The 15,902-nt window shown below is 63.2% G+C and overlaps 1 protein-coding gene across 1 annotated transcript in view; it reads left to right on the top strand.

The window, feature by feature from the left end:
* KDM4B (lysine demethylase 4B) overlaps positions 1–15,681 on the top strand; it is a 137,258-nt gene extending 121,577 nt beyond the window's left edge. Inside the window, 11 exon segments of the mRNA XM_077860372.1 lie at positions 5–125; positions 2,147–2,325; positions 4,747–4,969; positions 6,461–6,537; positions 6,790–6,845; positions 7,060–7,168; positions 11,073–11,293; positions 11,295–11,499; positions 11,831–11,950; positions 12,482–12,574; positions 13,597–15,681. Of these exon segments, the coding sequence (XP_077716498.1) occupies positions 5–125; positions 2,147–2,325; positions 4,747–4,969; positions 6,461–6,537; positions 6,790–6,845; positions 7,060–7,168; positions 11,073–11,293; positions 11,295–11,499; positions 11,831–11,950; positions 12,482–12,574; positions 13,597–13,773 (1,581 nt within the window). The 3' untranslated portion in view covers positions 13,774–15,681.
* Positions 15,682–15,902: the final 221 nt, after the last annotated feature.

Below are 15,902 nucleotides of genomic sequence, written 5' to 3'. Positions count from 1 at the left end.
TCAGGCACCAGCCACGTTCTCCAAGTTGAAGATGGAGATCAAGAAGAGCCGGCGTCACCCCCTGGGCAAGCCGCCCACCCGCTCCCCACTGACCGTGGTCAAGCAGGAGGCCTCAAGTGATGAGGGTGAGGCCCCCAGACTCTTCCCCTGCATGGACCGTCAGGCCAGGCTGCCCCCACCCTGCCCACAGTGCTCCCCGCAGGGCCCCCCGAGGCACGGCCCCCATCCCATCTGCCCTGTTTCCCACCTTGGGGTGTTCACTTTGTGCTAGTCCCAGGGCTTGAAACGAACACGGCCTGTGAGGGGCCGGCTGCAGGTCACTGGGGCTCAGACCAGAGCCCGCCGCCCAGAGCCCAAGACCATGGTGCCGGTTACCTTGGTGTGCCTCAATTTCCCTATCTGTAGAGTGGGGGCTGCCAGTCCCGAGAGGCGCCCTGCCAGGAAGGTGCAGGGAGCCAGTGCCTAGAAGGCGCGCCGCATGGTGCTGAGCCCGTGCCAGGTGCCGGGCATGCCGAGGCTGGGTTACCGCTCGTGCTGCTGTTTGAGGCTGTGGTACCTTCCGGGCACCTGCTGTCACGCTCTGCAAGAACCTCTCCTGCCCCTGTGCATCTTGTGGAAGCAGAGTGGACTCCGTTCCTGCCAGAGGCTCCCACCCCAGGCCTGGGCTGGCTCCCCCGCGGCCCCTGCACACCCACATCCCTAGTTGGCCCCCAAGGCAGGTGCGGGCCATGCCTTCTCTGTCGGGCTCCAGATCTGCTGGGAAAGCCTGGTGCCCAGTAGGCCCCGGGACACTCGTAGGGCGGGCGAGCGGGCGAGAGAGCAGAAGGACATGGTTGTGCCGGCCGCACCCCCGCATTGGAGTTTGGGAAATGACTCAGAGTTAGAGGATCGCAGGGCTGTGCGGGCCGGGGGACGTCCTGGCTCTGCCACCCCCGTGCCCCGCGTGCGGGAGCAGCACCACGCTGCCTGGAGGAGCAGGGGCGCAGCCGCTACCAGAGCCGCTCGTGACCTGAACTGTGGCCGGGCCGCCCCCTCGGCGGCCTCTTCCTGCCGCTGAGCCCTGGCCCTTGGCGGCCGCGGGGAGACCGGAGCACGCGCCATGTGGAGCTGGGGGCCGGGATGCCGCTGAGAGCCAGAGGCACGGCCTCTTGGGAAAATCCTGCTGAGCCAGCTTCAGCCTTTCGTGTAAGATGCACGTGGATTTTGCAAGTCATCTGGATGTCTCCTTTCATACTGAGTCAGCTTTGAGGGCTAAGGCAAGGAGGGATTCTGGAAGCTTCTGGGATCGCGGAGCCAGAGCCCCTAAGAGTAGAGGGAGCTTGTAGGAGGGCTGGAGGCAACCGGAGCCCTGCAGGCAGCTAAGGGCTGTTACATCATTTCTAGAAGGTGCCTCCAAGGCCTCCCAGAGCCCAGCTTGTGTCCTGCGATCTTTGGTGACGGGAGGCAGGCCAGCAGCTCTTGTCGCCTGCTGGGAGCCGGGGCCTGCCGGGGGCTTGCTCAGACAGAACAGTCCTGGCCCGAGTCAGGCCCAGTCCCCCAAGGCCGTAGAGGATCTGCACGTCCATTCCAGGGGGTCTGCGCTGACCTCCCCCTCACTGTCGTGAGTCCTGAGTCCCATACCCAGGACTCCAGGCTCCTGCTTTCTGTTCCCACCGTGCCTTGCCGGCCCAGCTGCCACAAAGGTCAAGGCCTCAGAAATGAGCCCCCACTTCTCAGGGCAGCCTCCTGCGGGGCACTGAAGCTCAGCCCTGTGTCCTCAGGAGATACAGTAACAGGACATCGGGGGGTTGGGGTGTGGCTGGCTGGTACCTGAGACCAGCAGGGGCCAGCCGGGACAGGTGACAGGTGGGGTGGGGGGGACACGTGTTGGTGGCTTTCATCTTGGTGGTGATGCTAAGTCACTGGAGTGTGTTGGAGTACCCTTACCCCCTTCTCGACTCCCAGACGCACCCCTGGCTCAGCTCCGTTGAGCTCGGGGAGGCTGAGCCAGACCCGCCACGGCCATGGCCAGGGAACTGGGGACCTGTCACCCCCGCCTGTGTGCAGCAGTAAAGGCCCCGGAGGGCAGGGAAGGAAAGGTTCCTCAGGGCCTCCAGCCATGCCGAGGTTTCTCTCCGTCCCCTCCCGCCCTCCTGTTTTCCTCTAGAAGCCTTCCCTTTCTCCGGGGAGGAAGACGTGAGTGACCCCGAGGCCTTGAGGTCTTTGCTCTCACTGCAGTGGAAGAACAAGGCTGCCAGTTTCCAGGCCGAGAGGAAGTTCAACGCGGCGGCCGCGCTCACGGAGCCCTACTGCGCCATCTGCACCCTCTTCTACCCTTACAGCCAGGTGGGTGCCGGCCTGCGTCTACGTGCGCTCCGGCGTTTGCTCCGCCTGGGGGATCTCCAGGGGGTTGGTGGAAACCAAGAAGCCCTTTGCTGCGGGAACCGCAGTGAGATCCCTGCACAGAGCCTGGCCCGACGGGCCGCCTGACCCGACAGGCAGGACAGCCAAGGGGTCACAGGTGCATGCCCTTGGCGGTCCTGGGCACGTGAAGCCGAGGCTCCCTCAGAAGGGCTGCAGGGACGAGAGAGAGCCTGGTTTCTGAGTTTTACCAGAAAGTGACTTATTCACGGGCATGTGAACACAGCAGCCAGTTGGGGGGCACTGGCATGGAGGCAGGCAGAGGGCTGTCCCCTGCAAGCCCCTCGGCCTGCCAGGAGCAGCGCGGGGCTGGGCTGCGAGAGGCAGGCTGGGGCCAGGGCAGCAGCCTCGCTCCACCCACCAGGATGGACCAGCGAGGAGCCCCAGGTGGCCTCTGCCGAGCCAGGCACCCCCGCCCTGCACTCATTCCCACCTGGGCCCGGTTCTGTCCTGTGTTTCCCAAGTTGGGGACCTGGCCTCTCCCCACCCTCTGTCCTGGGCCGCCAGCCACCAGGTCCCGCCCTCTCAACCTCTGGTTCCTCCCTGTGGCTCCTCCCCAATCCTAATCTGCCTTCTAGATCTTTCCTCCCTCACCTGCCCTGGCAGGAGCCCTTTCTGTTGGTGCCTCACTGAGGCCCGGGCACATGTTCTGGAGGCTGCTCTGGCCATGTGCTCCTGGCTGGAAACTCCACCAGGCTCACCGCAGGCCCCAGACTCGCAGGATGCCCCGCACCGTGCCCACAGCCACAGCGTGCTCCGTGCTGACCGCCAGGGTCCCTCCCATCCAACCTCACCAGCCTCCTCTCTTGCCAGATTCATTTTTTTTCTTTTTTAAATATTTTATTTATTTATTCACTAGAGTCAGACACACAGAGAGAGGCAGAGACACAGGCAGAGGGAGAATCAGGCTCCCTGCGGGGAGCCCATTGCAGGACTCAGTCCTGGGACCGGGGGATCATGCCCTGAGTGAAGGCAGACACTCAACCACTGGGCCACCCAGGTGCCCTGCCAGACAGATTTCTGTTCATTCTTTGAGTCTCTTCAGTTGCCGTCTCTTCCATGAAGCCCTCCTGGATCTGCTGTCCCTGGGCACACCACACCCCAGTCTCTCCCACCACCTCTGCTCTTGCTCCGTGGTTATCTGCCCCTGGACTGTGAGTCCCTGGAGGATGGACTCAGTTGATTTTGTGTCCCTGGCTCCTAGCCTAGTACCCACTTAGCTAAGCGCCCCCACCCTGAGATCTGTGCCCCACACCAAGGCCAGCCGAGGCCAGGGTGCTTGTCTAAGGCACGGCTGCTTAGCGCTGCCTGGAGCGCCATCTCCAGGACAGAACACAGACGTCTTCTCCAGGCGTGTCCCTTGTTAGTGCTGCTGGGACTGGGAGTCAGGGTGCTGGGAGCTCCGCTTGAGACACAAATCTCCTTGTGCCCAGTGGCTAAACTTCACTGCACCCACAGTTCCGGTGGCATTCTGCTGCCAGAGCCCTTGGGGTCTGGGGCCAGGCCCTACTTGTCCCATGAGGCTGAGAAGAATCCTTGCTGGGCCTTCTGCCTGTTTGGGAACCAGCTGGTCCCTTAGCTTGAGGTGCCAGGTGGGGTGTACCCAGCGGAGCTTTTCCCTCCTGGGTCAGGAGCTGTGCAGAGTCTCCCTGCCACGCCCCTGTGGGTACAGGGAACCCCGCTGTCCTGAGACAGGCCTGGAGGGTGCTGGACCTGGTGCCACTGGCATCCTCTGTTCACGTGATGGGGTCTGGGGGGTCAGTGAGGACTGGGGTACAGCCTTTACAGGGCATACATCAGAGGTGGGGAGAACACCCGTATAGGTTCACAGAGTAGACAGTGGCAGGTGCTGGTCAGGACCACAGAGCACACAGCAGAGGTGGCGGGCTGGGCTCTAGAGCCTATACAAACAGACATCTGAATGTTCCTGGCAGTGAGAATGGTACATGCAAAGGCCCTGGGGCAGCATGGTGCCCAGCTCCTGGGGTGTTGGAGGCAGAGCGAGGAGGCTGGTGTGGTTGGAGCAGAGTGATCAAGGGGCATGAGGGCAGCAGGACAGTGTCCGTGCCAATGTGACCCTAAATGGGAGGGTTTTCAGCAAGGACAGGACAGGGTCTGTGTTTGAGGAGGATCTCTTAAGGGCTCTTGGGTCAGGGTTGAGGGCTGGGAGGGTGGGATGGGGCAACTGCAGGGAACAGTGAAGTGCAGGCTGGAGGGGGGAGGGTATTTAGAGGAAGAGGCTGCATAAGGGGCGAGCAGAGGGCAGAGTAAGGATGGCCGTGGTGCCCAGCCTGGTTTGCCTGCATCAGGTGTCTCCCCACTGAAGGCAGCCCCTTCCTCCTGCAGTCCCTACAGACTGAGAAGGAGGCTCCCCAGGGCTCACTCGGGGAGGGTCCCTCGGCTGCTCCTCCTTCCAAAAGTGGCCAGAAGACCCGGCCACTGATCCCCGAGATGTGCTTCACCTCCAGCGGTGAGAACACGGAGCCCCTCCCTGCCAACTCCTACATCGGTGACGACGGGACCAGCCTGCTGATTGCCTGTGCCAAGTGCTGCCTGCAGGTCCATGCCAGTGAGTACTGGGTCCGGGCCGGCAGCCGGTGGGGGAGAGCTGTGGGGTCTGTGGCACCCCCTGCTTCACCCTCCCTGGGTGGCCACACTCGGCTCTGGAGCCAGCAAGCCCCTTCCCTCTGGGCTGCTGCTTTGGGGTGTCACAGGACCTGGGCAGCCTTTCCCCTGGCTGGTTCTGGCGGTTCCACTGAGGCCTGTCCTCCCCTCTGGGTTCTGGCAGCAGCGGGAAGAAATGAGGTGCCCATCGCCTGATTTGAAAGTGCTATGAGGCTTCCAAACTCCACACTTTGGGGCAAGAGTCTGAGTTGATGATAAAGCTGAGATTCTAGAGTGGTCTTGGGGGTCCGATCTCTCTTTGCTGTGGGTGGCCACTCTCTCCCAAAGCCTGAGGGCCCGACTTAGCTGGAGACAAGAAAATGGATGTGGGCCCCCTTCTCAGGCATTGGGGCAGCAGGTGCGGGAATGAGCTGCCGGGACAGGAGGGAAGCTAGGTCTCCATCCAGCCCCTGCAGAGGCCTGCCCAGAGCTCATCTTGTCCCCTGGCTGGGAGCCTGTCCGCCCTGCCTTGCAGGGTCCAGGTGTGAGATGTGCTCCTGGGGGATGGCAGGGCAGGCCCAGGCTGAGCCCACCAGACAGACGTCTGGAAGGGCCTGAGTCGAGCTGCGCAGGTGGGGATGAGCCCAGGAGGCAGAGGCTCAGCATAGTTCCTAGAGACCCAGCCCTGGAGTGAGGTGGAGCCCCCTCTTCTTCCCGGAGTGTGGCCCCCACTGGGCCCCAACCTTGGCCAAGTGCCCCCAGGGCTCAGAGCAGGGGGGCCGGGCTCAGGCTGTCTTGTGGGGCTTCTGTAGGGACGCTTTCTGCTCCCCTGCTGTCCTGCTGTGTTTCCCTGGGACCCTGTGGCACTGGCCACGGCCCACTCCAGCCAGCAGAGCCCCCGTCTGCCAGGTGACAGGATCCCAGCTGGCGAGGAACTGCTGGATGATGACCCCGGGGGTGAGGCATGGCCCTCGCTCCAGGTCACGGCCTCTTGGCCCTCCGCCCTGCCTCTTTTCTAAGCAAACCACCTGGATGACCCAGAGGCCCCAATTTCTGATTCATAAGTAGTGATTTTGCCTGAACACAGGGCCCGGCCTGAACGCAGTGTCCCTGAGGCCCACTGGGCATCGTGTACAGCTGCTGGGTCACTGTCCCGGCTTCCCAGCCTTGCCTGGCCTGCAGAGCCCGGGCAGGGCCTCTTAGACTAGACTGGAGACAGCAAGGGCTGCCCGGGCTAAGCAGCCCCGGCGGGGGGCCCCCTCTCCCTCCCCCTACCCGAGTTGCAAACAAACCATTTCCAGGCCATCCCGCTGTGCGCAGTGGCCTGGATTCAGGAGGAGAGGGTGGGGAAAGCAATTGCCCTAAATGCTGCCCCCGAATTCCAGGAGGCCCCGGCAGCTCTGCGCGGCCTGGCAGCAGATGCCGCCCCGTCTCAGCCGCACCCCCCATCTTGCAGGTTGCTATGGCATCCGCCCCGAGCTGGTCAACGAGGGCTGGACGTGTTCCCGCTGCACGGCACACGCCTGGACTGCGGTAACTCGCCCTTGCAGCTGGGTGGCGCTCTGAAAGCCGCTGAGGCTGTGGGGGCTCCCGGCTGGTCGCCGGGGTGACCCCAGGCTGGCTGGGTCTCCGTTTCTTCCCCCTGGCAGTGCAGGAAGCCCTTGCACTCCTGATGCACGCCCTGCCCAGGCCAGTCCTTTCCTGGAACAGGCCCCGGGGACGGGAACAGACAGGTGGCAGCCCTGCCCTGCACCCCCTCACCCCATGGCCGTCTGGTTCCCGCAGGAGTGCTGTCTCTGCAACCTCCGGGGAGGAGCCCTACAGAAGACCACCGACCGGAGGTGGGTCGAGGGTCTCCCCCTGGGTGTGCAGACCTGAGGTGTGGGGGCAGCGGTGGGGGGACCTGGAGGAGCAGCTGGCCCAGCACGTCACTAAGGTCCCGTCCTGTAAGCCCCAGCTGGCGGCAGTGACAGCGGTGGCGGCGTGGGGCGCAGGGGTGGGCCGGGGGCAGGGAGCACCCTGAGCCCTGACCCCAGCCTGCCCCCGCGCCACCAGGTGGATCCATGTGATCTGTGCCATCGCGGTCCCCGAAGTGCGTTTCCTGAACGTGATGGAGCGCCACCCCGTGGACATCAGCGCCATCCCCGAGCAGCGGTGGAAGCTGGTAGGTGCCCGGGCGTCGTGGGCCGGGGTGTGGGTGTGGGCCGGCTGGTGCCGTGGACTTCAGTTCGACCGAACCGGTTTCTTTTCTGGGGCGCCACAAAGTGGTGGGTGCTCTCCACACCCACCCACGTGGGGGAAGCTGCAGTCCCCCTCCCCGGCTTTTCTAATAACCCTGACATCTACCCTGACAGCCTCCCAGCACTGTCCCACGCTGCTAACTGTGGCACGCCGCCGCGGCACGGACAGCAGAGCGTGACTGGCTTTACACACATTGAGCCGCCACTGCCCGCCCCCCCACAGCCTCCACTCTGCTCTCTGCACCCGGGACTGGGGTTATGCGGGACACGTCCTTCTGGGTCAGTTCCTCTCTGTGGGTGACGTCCTCAAGTCCGTCCCATGGCAGGATTTGCTTTTTGCAGCTGAGTAGTAGTCCATCGTGGGGCCACGCCATATGTCCTTACCCGTTCCTCTGCTGATGGACACTTGGCCGCTTCTGTGTCTTGGCCACTGCACATAATGCTGCGTGGACACGGGGGTGCAGATGCCTCCTGAGGTCCTGTTCTCATTTCCTTTGGGTAAACACCCTGTAGTGAAGTTCCTCGATCGTATGGTGGTTCTATTTTCTTTAATTTTAAGTACTCTCTGTACCCAACTCGGGGCTCAAATGCACACCACTGAGACCCAAGAGTTGGATGCTCTACCCCTGGGCCAGCCAGGCACCCCCAGTGGTTCTGAGTTTTCGAGGAACCTCCGTACTGCCCTCCAGAGCAGGTGCACCAGTTGGCATCCCCACCAGCAGTGCGACAGGGCTCCCCTCTGCCTGTGTCCTTGCCGACCCCTGTGGTTTCCTGTTGATGTCAGCCACCCTGACAGGGCTGAGGTGGTCTCTCACTGTGGTTTTGATTTCATTTCCCTGGCGATGAGTGATGGTGAGCATCTTTTTCGTGTGCCCGTGGGCCACCTATCTGGATGTCTTCTTTGGAAAAATATCTACTTAGGTTCTTTGCTAATTTTTAAATTGGAGGCTGCTTTTCTTCGCTGCTTGGTTGCAGGAATTCTGTAACCGGCTCCTCTTGATGCTCATTGCACGTCCCGCTGCAAGGAGGGGACTGGACTTGGGTGGAGTGTGGCCCTGAGGCTCACGCCACCTCCTCTCACTGAGGATGTCACCCTGGGGGAGCCCCTGGGGCAGCAGGCAGGGTGGGCAGAGTGTGACTGTGCGGAGCCATGGGCCAGCCACGAGACTTTGGGCAGACCCCTTGACCTCCATGTGCCCCAGCCTTCCCATCTGTAAGTCGGGCGGCCCACGGCCTCCTGCGTGGTGGCATTAACTGGGCCCAGCCATCTGGCGCTGGTTGGGCCATGCGTGCACTGGCTCCTGCTCCCAGGCCCGTCATTACCGACAGTTCACAGCTTTGCTGTGGGAATGTGCATGGTGGCTCTGACAGGGATGTGTGTCTCATGGCACCTGACCGCATCCGGCCGCCTGGGTGGTCCCAGGGGAGTCATTCCCCCAAGGCTGCAGGTGGGCAGGAGGCCAAGGGGGCTTGGGGCGTGGGCCTTGTGGGGAGTCCTGTGGGATGTGGTGCTCAGAGCCCATGGGTGTGGGGCCCCCTGGCAGGGTTGGGGGGACAGCCGGGGGGAGCCCGTGCAGGAGGGGCGGGGGCCCTGGGCCATGGAGCACAGGGCGGCCAGCGCCAGGCCAGCGCCTGCCTCATGGCTGCGGACAGGTGATTAGGACGAGGGCCTGCAGGTGATCCTCCAGGAACGCGGCGTGAAAGACTTCATTATTCAGGTGGAGTGATGGTGCGGCTCGCGGCGCGCGTGATAGATCCTCCCTCCCAGACGCTTTATGGATCATCTGACATTTCCAGCTTGCAGCCTCTTCATTACCAGCACTTGTAACGATGAATTAAAAATCCTTCTACATGAGGCTTACTTGTACTGCCTAATGGAGCCTCGCAAGGAAGCCGGCAGTTAACTCCTGCTTGCCCAGCCGCCCGCCCACTCCCAGGGCCACGTGCTGGCCACAGGCTCAGGGGTGGCCCCTCCTGCTCATCTGTCCACCCGTTTGTCCCCACGACTGCCTGGCTTCTGGCCCTGGGCGCTGCGGGTGTCCTGTCTAGCGGGGTGGCCCGTGTGTACCATGGCCCAGGCCCCCATTGCCTGTCGGGTCAGCAGGATTAGTGTCTGTGCTCACCCCCATCGCCAGGCTGGGCTGATCCCCGGAGGAACTTTGAGGTCGGGTCGGGCCTCTGAGTGGGAAAGATCAGCTTATGGGGGTACTGCAGCAGGGCTGGTGGGGGTCAGGCCCTCTTGTCGGCCTGGCCCTCTTGTCGGCCCTGCCGTGAGGCGGAGCACTGGAGGGAAGGTGGGCATTTGCCAAAGCAGGTTGGTGGGTGGGCACAAGGGGCAGGCTGAGGACATAGGACCTGGGGGGGTTCTGCAGGTGGGAGCAGCCTCCTGACCAGCGTCGCACCCGTCCGTGACCCCTGGCTCCTGCAGAACCCCACTCTCCACAGACCTCTGCTGCCCTCCCTGCACCCCCTGCTGCAGCCTCCAGGGGAGACCCAGACGCCCAGCCCCAGGGGGCTCCCAACTGAAGGCACAGTGTGGGGCGGGGGGCATCCTAACTGATGCAGAAGCTCCAGATGAGGGGGTGCCATGCCCGGGCTGAAACCTTCCTGCTGTCGGGCCCAGCCCTCGGCTTCCCCTGGGCCTGCACCGCGGGATGGGGGGGGGGGCAGGGAGGGGCTCTGGCCCCGGCTGGGGGGTGCAGCGAGCCTGGCTCCGTGGGGGGAGCCTCCGCTCCGGCCCCGGGGCTGCTGCCTCCCTGCACCGTCCCTTCCCTGCGGAGGAGGCCCAGTACTGGAGGGTTAACGCAGCTCCCGCCCGCCGTGTCCGCGCCGCCCCGCAGGCTGGCGGGATTAGGTATTGACAGTTTAATAATGAGATCTCATTGCCATCGATCGGCGGCGGGCGCGCTCCTGCGGCGCCCTTTGCTGCGCGGCTTATCTGGCTTTTGAACATGGTTTACAGAGCGATAAAGGCCCGCTTAGTAAATGCTCAGAGTGACGGCAGTGGGTGTGGGGGGGTCGGGCTGCCCCACGGCGCAGACCTGGCGGGGTGGGCGCAGCCCCGTGGAGGAGGCGACTCCATGGTGCCTCATATTCAGAATTAAGGTAGGATTCCCCATTGAGTCGGGCTCCCTGCATGGAGCCTGCTTCTCCCTCTGCCTGTGTCTCTGCCTCTCTCTCTCTCTCTCTCTCTCTCTCTGTGACTATCATAAATAAATAAAATTTTTTTGAAAATTAAAAATTAAAAAAAAATAAAGTATATGGTTGAGTAGCTTTTAGTACATTCACAGAGTTGGGCAACCATCACCGAGATCTAGTTCCAGAACATTCCATCTCCCCAAAAAGAAACTCATCCCCATCACCCCTTCCCCAGCGCCCCCCCAGTCCCCTCCCTGTCCGTGGAGGAGCCCGTCCTGGACTTGTCCCACACGTGGACTCACACGCTGCAGGGCCTCCTGTGTCTGGTTCCCTCCCTGAGCGTTGTGGGCTCAGGGTCCATCCCCAGGGTGGCGTGTGGGTGCCTGGCTTCTGTTTGCAGCCGAGGGACGTGCCCATGGGTGACTCTTCAGTGCCTGCTCCAGGCAGCTAGACCCAGAGGGTGTGTGGCGAAGAATCCGGAAGTGCTCCTGCAGGAAGCCGCTGGCTGGGTTTGGGGGCCTCTCCACCACGGTCAAGACCCCTGGCCACGGGGAGCTCTGCGGGCTTTACCACGCTGCCTCCACCCATCCAGCCATGCGGGCCACTGCCTTCCGGCCCGGGGTCTTGAGGGCCGTTCCAGGGAGACCACCCTGGGGGTCTTCTAGCCCCATGTCCTCTGTGTCCCCCCAGAAGTGCGTGTACTGCCGGAAACGGATGAAGAAGGTGTCGGGAGCCTGCATCCAGTGCTCCTGCGAGCACTGCTCCACCTCCTTCCACGTGACCTGCGCCCACGCCGCCGGGGTCCTCATGGAGCCTGACGACTGGCCCTACGTCGTCTCCATCACCTGCTTCAAGCACAAGTCAGGGAGCCACACGGTGAGCGCCCAGCCCGCCCCCGCCCGCCCTGCGGCCGGCCGCCCGCGCTGACGCAGCCCCGTACCCACGCCCCCAGGTCCAGTTCCTGCGGGCCGTGTCCTTGGGCCAGATGGTCATCACCAAGAACCGCAACGGGCTCTACTACCGGTGCCGGGTCATCGGCACCAGCGCGCAGACCTTCTACGAAGTGAACTTTGACGACGGGTCCTACAGCGACAACCTGTACCCGGAGAGCATTACCGTGAGCGGCGCGCGGGGCAGGCGCGGGGCGGCCATCGGGAAGCCGGGAGGTGGCCCTGCGGGGCTGCCCAGGGCCCCCTGCAGGAGAGGTGCTGCTGGGTTCTGCAGAAAGTTCTAGACGAGCCTGCAGCGGGGTGGCCCCATACAGCCAGGCCCCCACACCCACACGCTCGCCTGGAGAGGTCAGGCCCAGAGCGCCACTTGCCTCTCTGCTTGCTGCCAACACCTGTCAGGACGAGTTCAAGTGCCCGGCATGGCGTGGGGCGGTGCTACAGCCCAGCAGAGGCCACGGGCCTGGTGGCCTCACCTCCCTCCACCTTCTTCCCCTGCAGAGTAGGGACTGTGTCCGGCTGGGACCCCCACCCGAGGGGGAGTTCGTGGAGCTGCGGTGGGCAGATGGCAACATGTACAAGGCCAGGTTCATTTCCTCGGTGACGAGTCACGTCTATCAGGTGAGCGGGCCCCTGCTTTGCAGGCGGAGGGACGGAGGGCTGGGCGGGTCCTGGCCAGCTCCTGCTGGGGACTTGATGCTCGTCTGCTTGGCGTAAATGCTCAGGATTCGTTAGGTCTCGGTTGTCCCCAGAGGGCTGTCTCCCCAGTTCCCTGTGTGTGACACAACATTCATAACATAAAACTTACTGTTTTAAGCATTTTTAAGTGTACAGTCCAGTGCTCCTAATTTTTGTTTTTTTAATCTATGGGGCTGTGAGTTTCTTCCCATGATTATGGGAGAGAAATTATGTAGGAACCTGAAATCTTGGGGAAAAAATCACCTACATTCCAGCAACCAGAGTCGATGGCCACTAATCCTCAGCTGTTTTGCTTTCTCCTGTATCTGTATTTCGCCAGCACTCGTATCTCTTTGTCACACCCCTACACGCCATCCCTCTCGCTGCCCTTGCTCCGTGACCTGGGCACCCCGGAGCAGTGCCCTCCGCGGGAGGCAGCAGAGGCCGCCCCTGAAAACTGCACCCCCTTTGTAGGTGGAGTTTGAGGATGGGTCTCAGCTGATGGTGAAGCGTGGGGACATCTTCACCCTGGACGAGGAGCTGCCCAAGAGGGTCCGGTCGCGGCTGGTAAGTGGTGTGGCTGAGCAAGGTGGGGGCTGTCCCCGGAAGTCCTTAGGGGTCCCCAGGGAAGCGGCCCGTGGTAGCCTCGATTCCCCCTTGTCCTTGGTCCCAGGGAGGGACCCCGGTCAGTGGTGGGAAGGGCGGGTTGCAGGGCTGGTGATGCCTGGCCAGGGGGAGGTGCACCTGCGGGAGCTCCCCCCACCTTGGTGCTCAGCGGTGGTCACCCCAACACAGAGCCTGAGCTCCAGCGTGGGCGGTGGCGGCGCAGAAACGCTTTTGCACAGCTCCCCCCTCTGAAAGGGAACTGAAAGGGAACAGCCCCAGGGTCGAGGGACGGTGACTGGCCTTCTCTCCCAGGCCTTTGCACTTGTGTATCTGTCGTGTTTAATCCAAAGGCAGGGTTTTGAGGAGCAGGCGGCTGTGGCAGGCGGTGAATGAGCTCAAAGCAAGAGCTGGTGCGGGTCGCACCGCTGACCGCAGACCCCAGGTGCCCGCGGGGAAGGGCAGGGTGCAGACAGAGCCGGGCCTTCTGACAGTGACACGGGTCGCTGCCTCTGCGTGAACCCCCTGCCGTGCATGCGAGCCTCGCAGCAGGCAGGGCCCGGGCACAGGGGCCGGCCCCCCTAGCCCCTGGCCGCCAGGGGGGGCGGGCGAGCGGAGCCCCCGCGTCAGTCTGTTGGGGCTGCTCTGGCGAAGCTCCGCTCTGGGGGTCCCAAGGTACCGGCGGTGGCGTTTCTCACGGTTCTGGAGGCTGCACGTGTGGCATCCAGGTGTGGGCAGCTCCGGTGGCCGGGACCACAGCTTCTGATCCATGGATGCCTCCTCCTAGGGTCTTCCCGCGGCTGGAGTGAGGGCGACTCCGGGGGTCTTTCTCCTTTAGGGGCCCTGACTGCATTGACGGGGGCCCCACCTCCTGACACAGGCCCCTGGGGGGGTAGAGCTGCAACCCATGACTGCGGGGGGATGCGGGGCTTGGGCCCCCACGCCCCACCGCCCCGCTAACCCCTGTACCGTCTGGTCTCCTGCAGTCGCTCAGCACGGGGGCACCTCAGGAGAACACCTTCTCAGGGGAGGAGGTGAAGGCCGCCAAGCGCCCGCGGGTGGGCACCCCGCGCGCCCCCGAGGACTCAGGGCGGAACCCGGACTACCTAGCGTTCATGGAGAGCCTGCTGCAGGCGCAGTGCCGGCCCGGGGCCCCCTTCTAGGACAGCCGGCCGCCCGGTGGCCCCCGAGGCCCAGCAAGGCAGGCGGCGGCGGGCCCTGGCGTGTGCTTGCTGTGGATTCCTGTCCTCGCCTCCCACCCCGGTCCCCCCGAGGGGCCGCCCGGCTCCGCGTGGCGACAGGAGCCAGCGGGACGCCGGCACGCGGCCTGGACTCAGGGAGCAGGGCCACGCGGGCTCTGGGGGGGGCCCGGCCGGGGACTCGCGCCACCCCCACTACTCAGATTCGTAAACCATGTAAGCTCTTCTCGAAAAGGTGCTACTGCATTGCCTGCCTCCTGAGCAGCCTTTGAGATTGTGACTTCTGTACATACATCACCTTTGTGAGGCTCTTTCTATAAATACCTATTGTTTAAAAAAAAAAACACGAGAAAAAAAAAGGAAAACGAGGAAAAGGAAAAAAATCCCCCACATTGTTTTCTAGATTTGTGGCTTTAAAGAGGAAACAAAACAAAACAGAATTATTTTTTCTCAGAACCAGGATACGCTGAGGGAGATAAAAGCATCTCGTTTTTCGGGGTTCCGTTTTGTTTTGTTTCGTCATGTTTTAAGACCTTGCCTGTCTCGGCGAGTGAGCGGCAGGGAGGTGCCTGGGAGGCCGGCAGGGTGGCCCTCCTCTCCCCCGGCCTCGGCGAAGGTCTGGGCGGCTGGCACCGCCTCCTTGGCCAGCGTCCTCGCTCTCTGCACCCACGGGGGGCCACCGCTGGCCGCCAGCGCCCCCGAGCCCCCCTTGGGTCTGCGCACGCCTTCACAAAATAACCGCCCTCTCTCCTGGTTTGCTCCATCTTTCGCTTCTTCCTCTCTTGAGAACCCCCGCTTGGCGGAGGCCCCCAGTGTTTGCAGAAGGCCTCGGTGGCCGCAGGGCGTCCCCACGCCCGGCCTCCCGTGGCCCTCCCCGGGTGAGCGTGGCTGGCCCGGCTGTTCCCGGCGGCCGCCTGGGGAGGGGGCACGTGGACCCACACAGGCCTCCCTGGTGGCCCGAGTCCGGCTGTGTCCCCAGGCTCTGGCCACCCAGGCGTCCCCCACCCCACCCCACCCCCATGTCGGCTTCTGCCCCAGGTGTGCAGGGGCGCCCGCCTTGGACCCCAGGGGGCTGGGGCGTCCCGTGCCCCTTTTGAGAAGCATGGACCAGTGTGTCCGGGGGACAGCGAGAGAACCGCTGCCGGCAGCCCCGAGCCGAGAGCCACCCGAGCCGAGAGCCATGGGTTGGGTGCGTGAGAGCGAGCTCGGAGGGGCTTGGGCCCCGCCACATGCCCCAGGGAGCCTTCCCCAGCGCGGCGGCCCTTGCTGTCCTGCCCAGGGATTGACAGCTTAATTTGCTTGTGTAAAAAAAAAAAAAAAAAAAAAAAAATTAAAAAATTAAAAAAAAGTGTTCCGATGGTTTTCAGGCCAGAGAGAACCATATAAGGAGAACGGAAAGAATGTAAATGAGCCGAGAACTTTCATTTCCTTGGTGGGGGGCGGGGGGCAGGTGCCCTGGAGCAGGGTGGTGGCGGGGGTCCGAGGGGCGCCAGCCGGGATGTGGGGGTTCCCCTCTGCATGCAGCAGCCCCGCCCAGATGCCGGCACTGTGTTCATATGTAGTTTGAAAATGCTATTTATATTGTAAAGAGAACGAACAGAAGTGGGCTGGCCCTCCGGGTCAGGGGTGGGCCGCACCCCGCAGGGTCTCTCTGGGTCTGGGGTGACGCGCAGACAGGCCGCGGCTCAACACGGGGAACGCGCATTTCCCCACAAGGTATATCCGTGTCTATGTACAAAAACAAAAGACGAAAAACCCTACCCACCCTGATTTTTCTCCCACCCAAGATTAAGGATGCGCTGTATTTTTGCCTAATTTCCCCTGCCTCTAGGTTCATAATGAATTAAAGGCTCGTGAGCACTGCGAATTACAGCTCGCTGTCGTGGCGGTGTCTTCATTTCTGAGTGGGCGCTGGGAGCAGGGGTCTCCCCGTGTCCCCGTGGGGGGCACCTGGGCCGCTGCTCCCACGGCCCCGGGGTGTGGGTGAGGCCTCCCCGGGGGATGCTGGCTGGCAGGGCGGCCTGGACCCCCGGCTCCCGCTCTAGCCGTGTCCCTCCACGGCGTGTGTCCTCCGCAGACCCTCTCTCCGCCCA

This window comes from Canis aureus, chromosome 19 (genome assembly GCF_053574225.1).
Source record: "Canis aureus isolate CA01 chromosome 19, VMU_Caureus_v.1.0, whole genome shotgun sequence".
NCBI lineage: Eukaryota > Metazoa > Chordata > Mammalia > Carnivora > Canidae > Canis > Canis aureus.
This window is presented reverse-complemented; position numbering and strand designations above follow the sequence as displayed.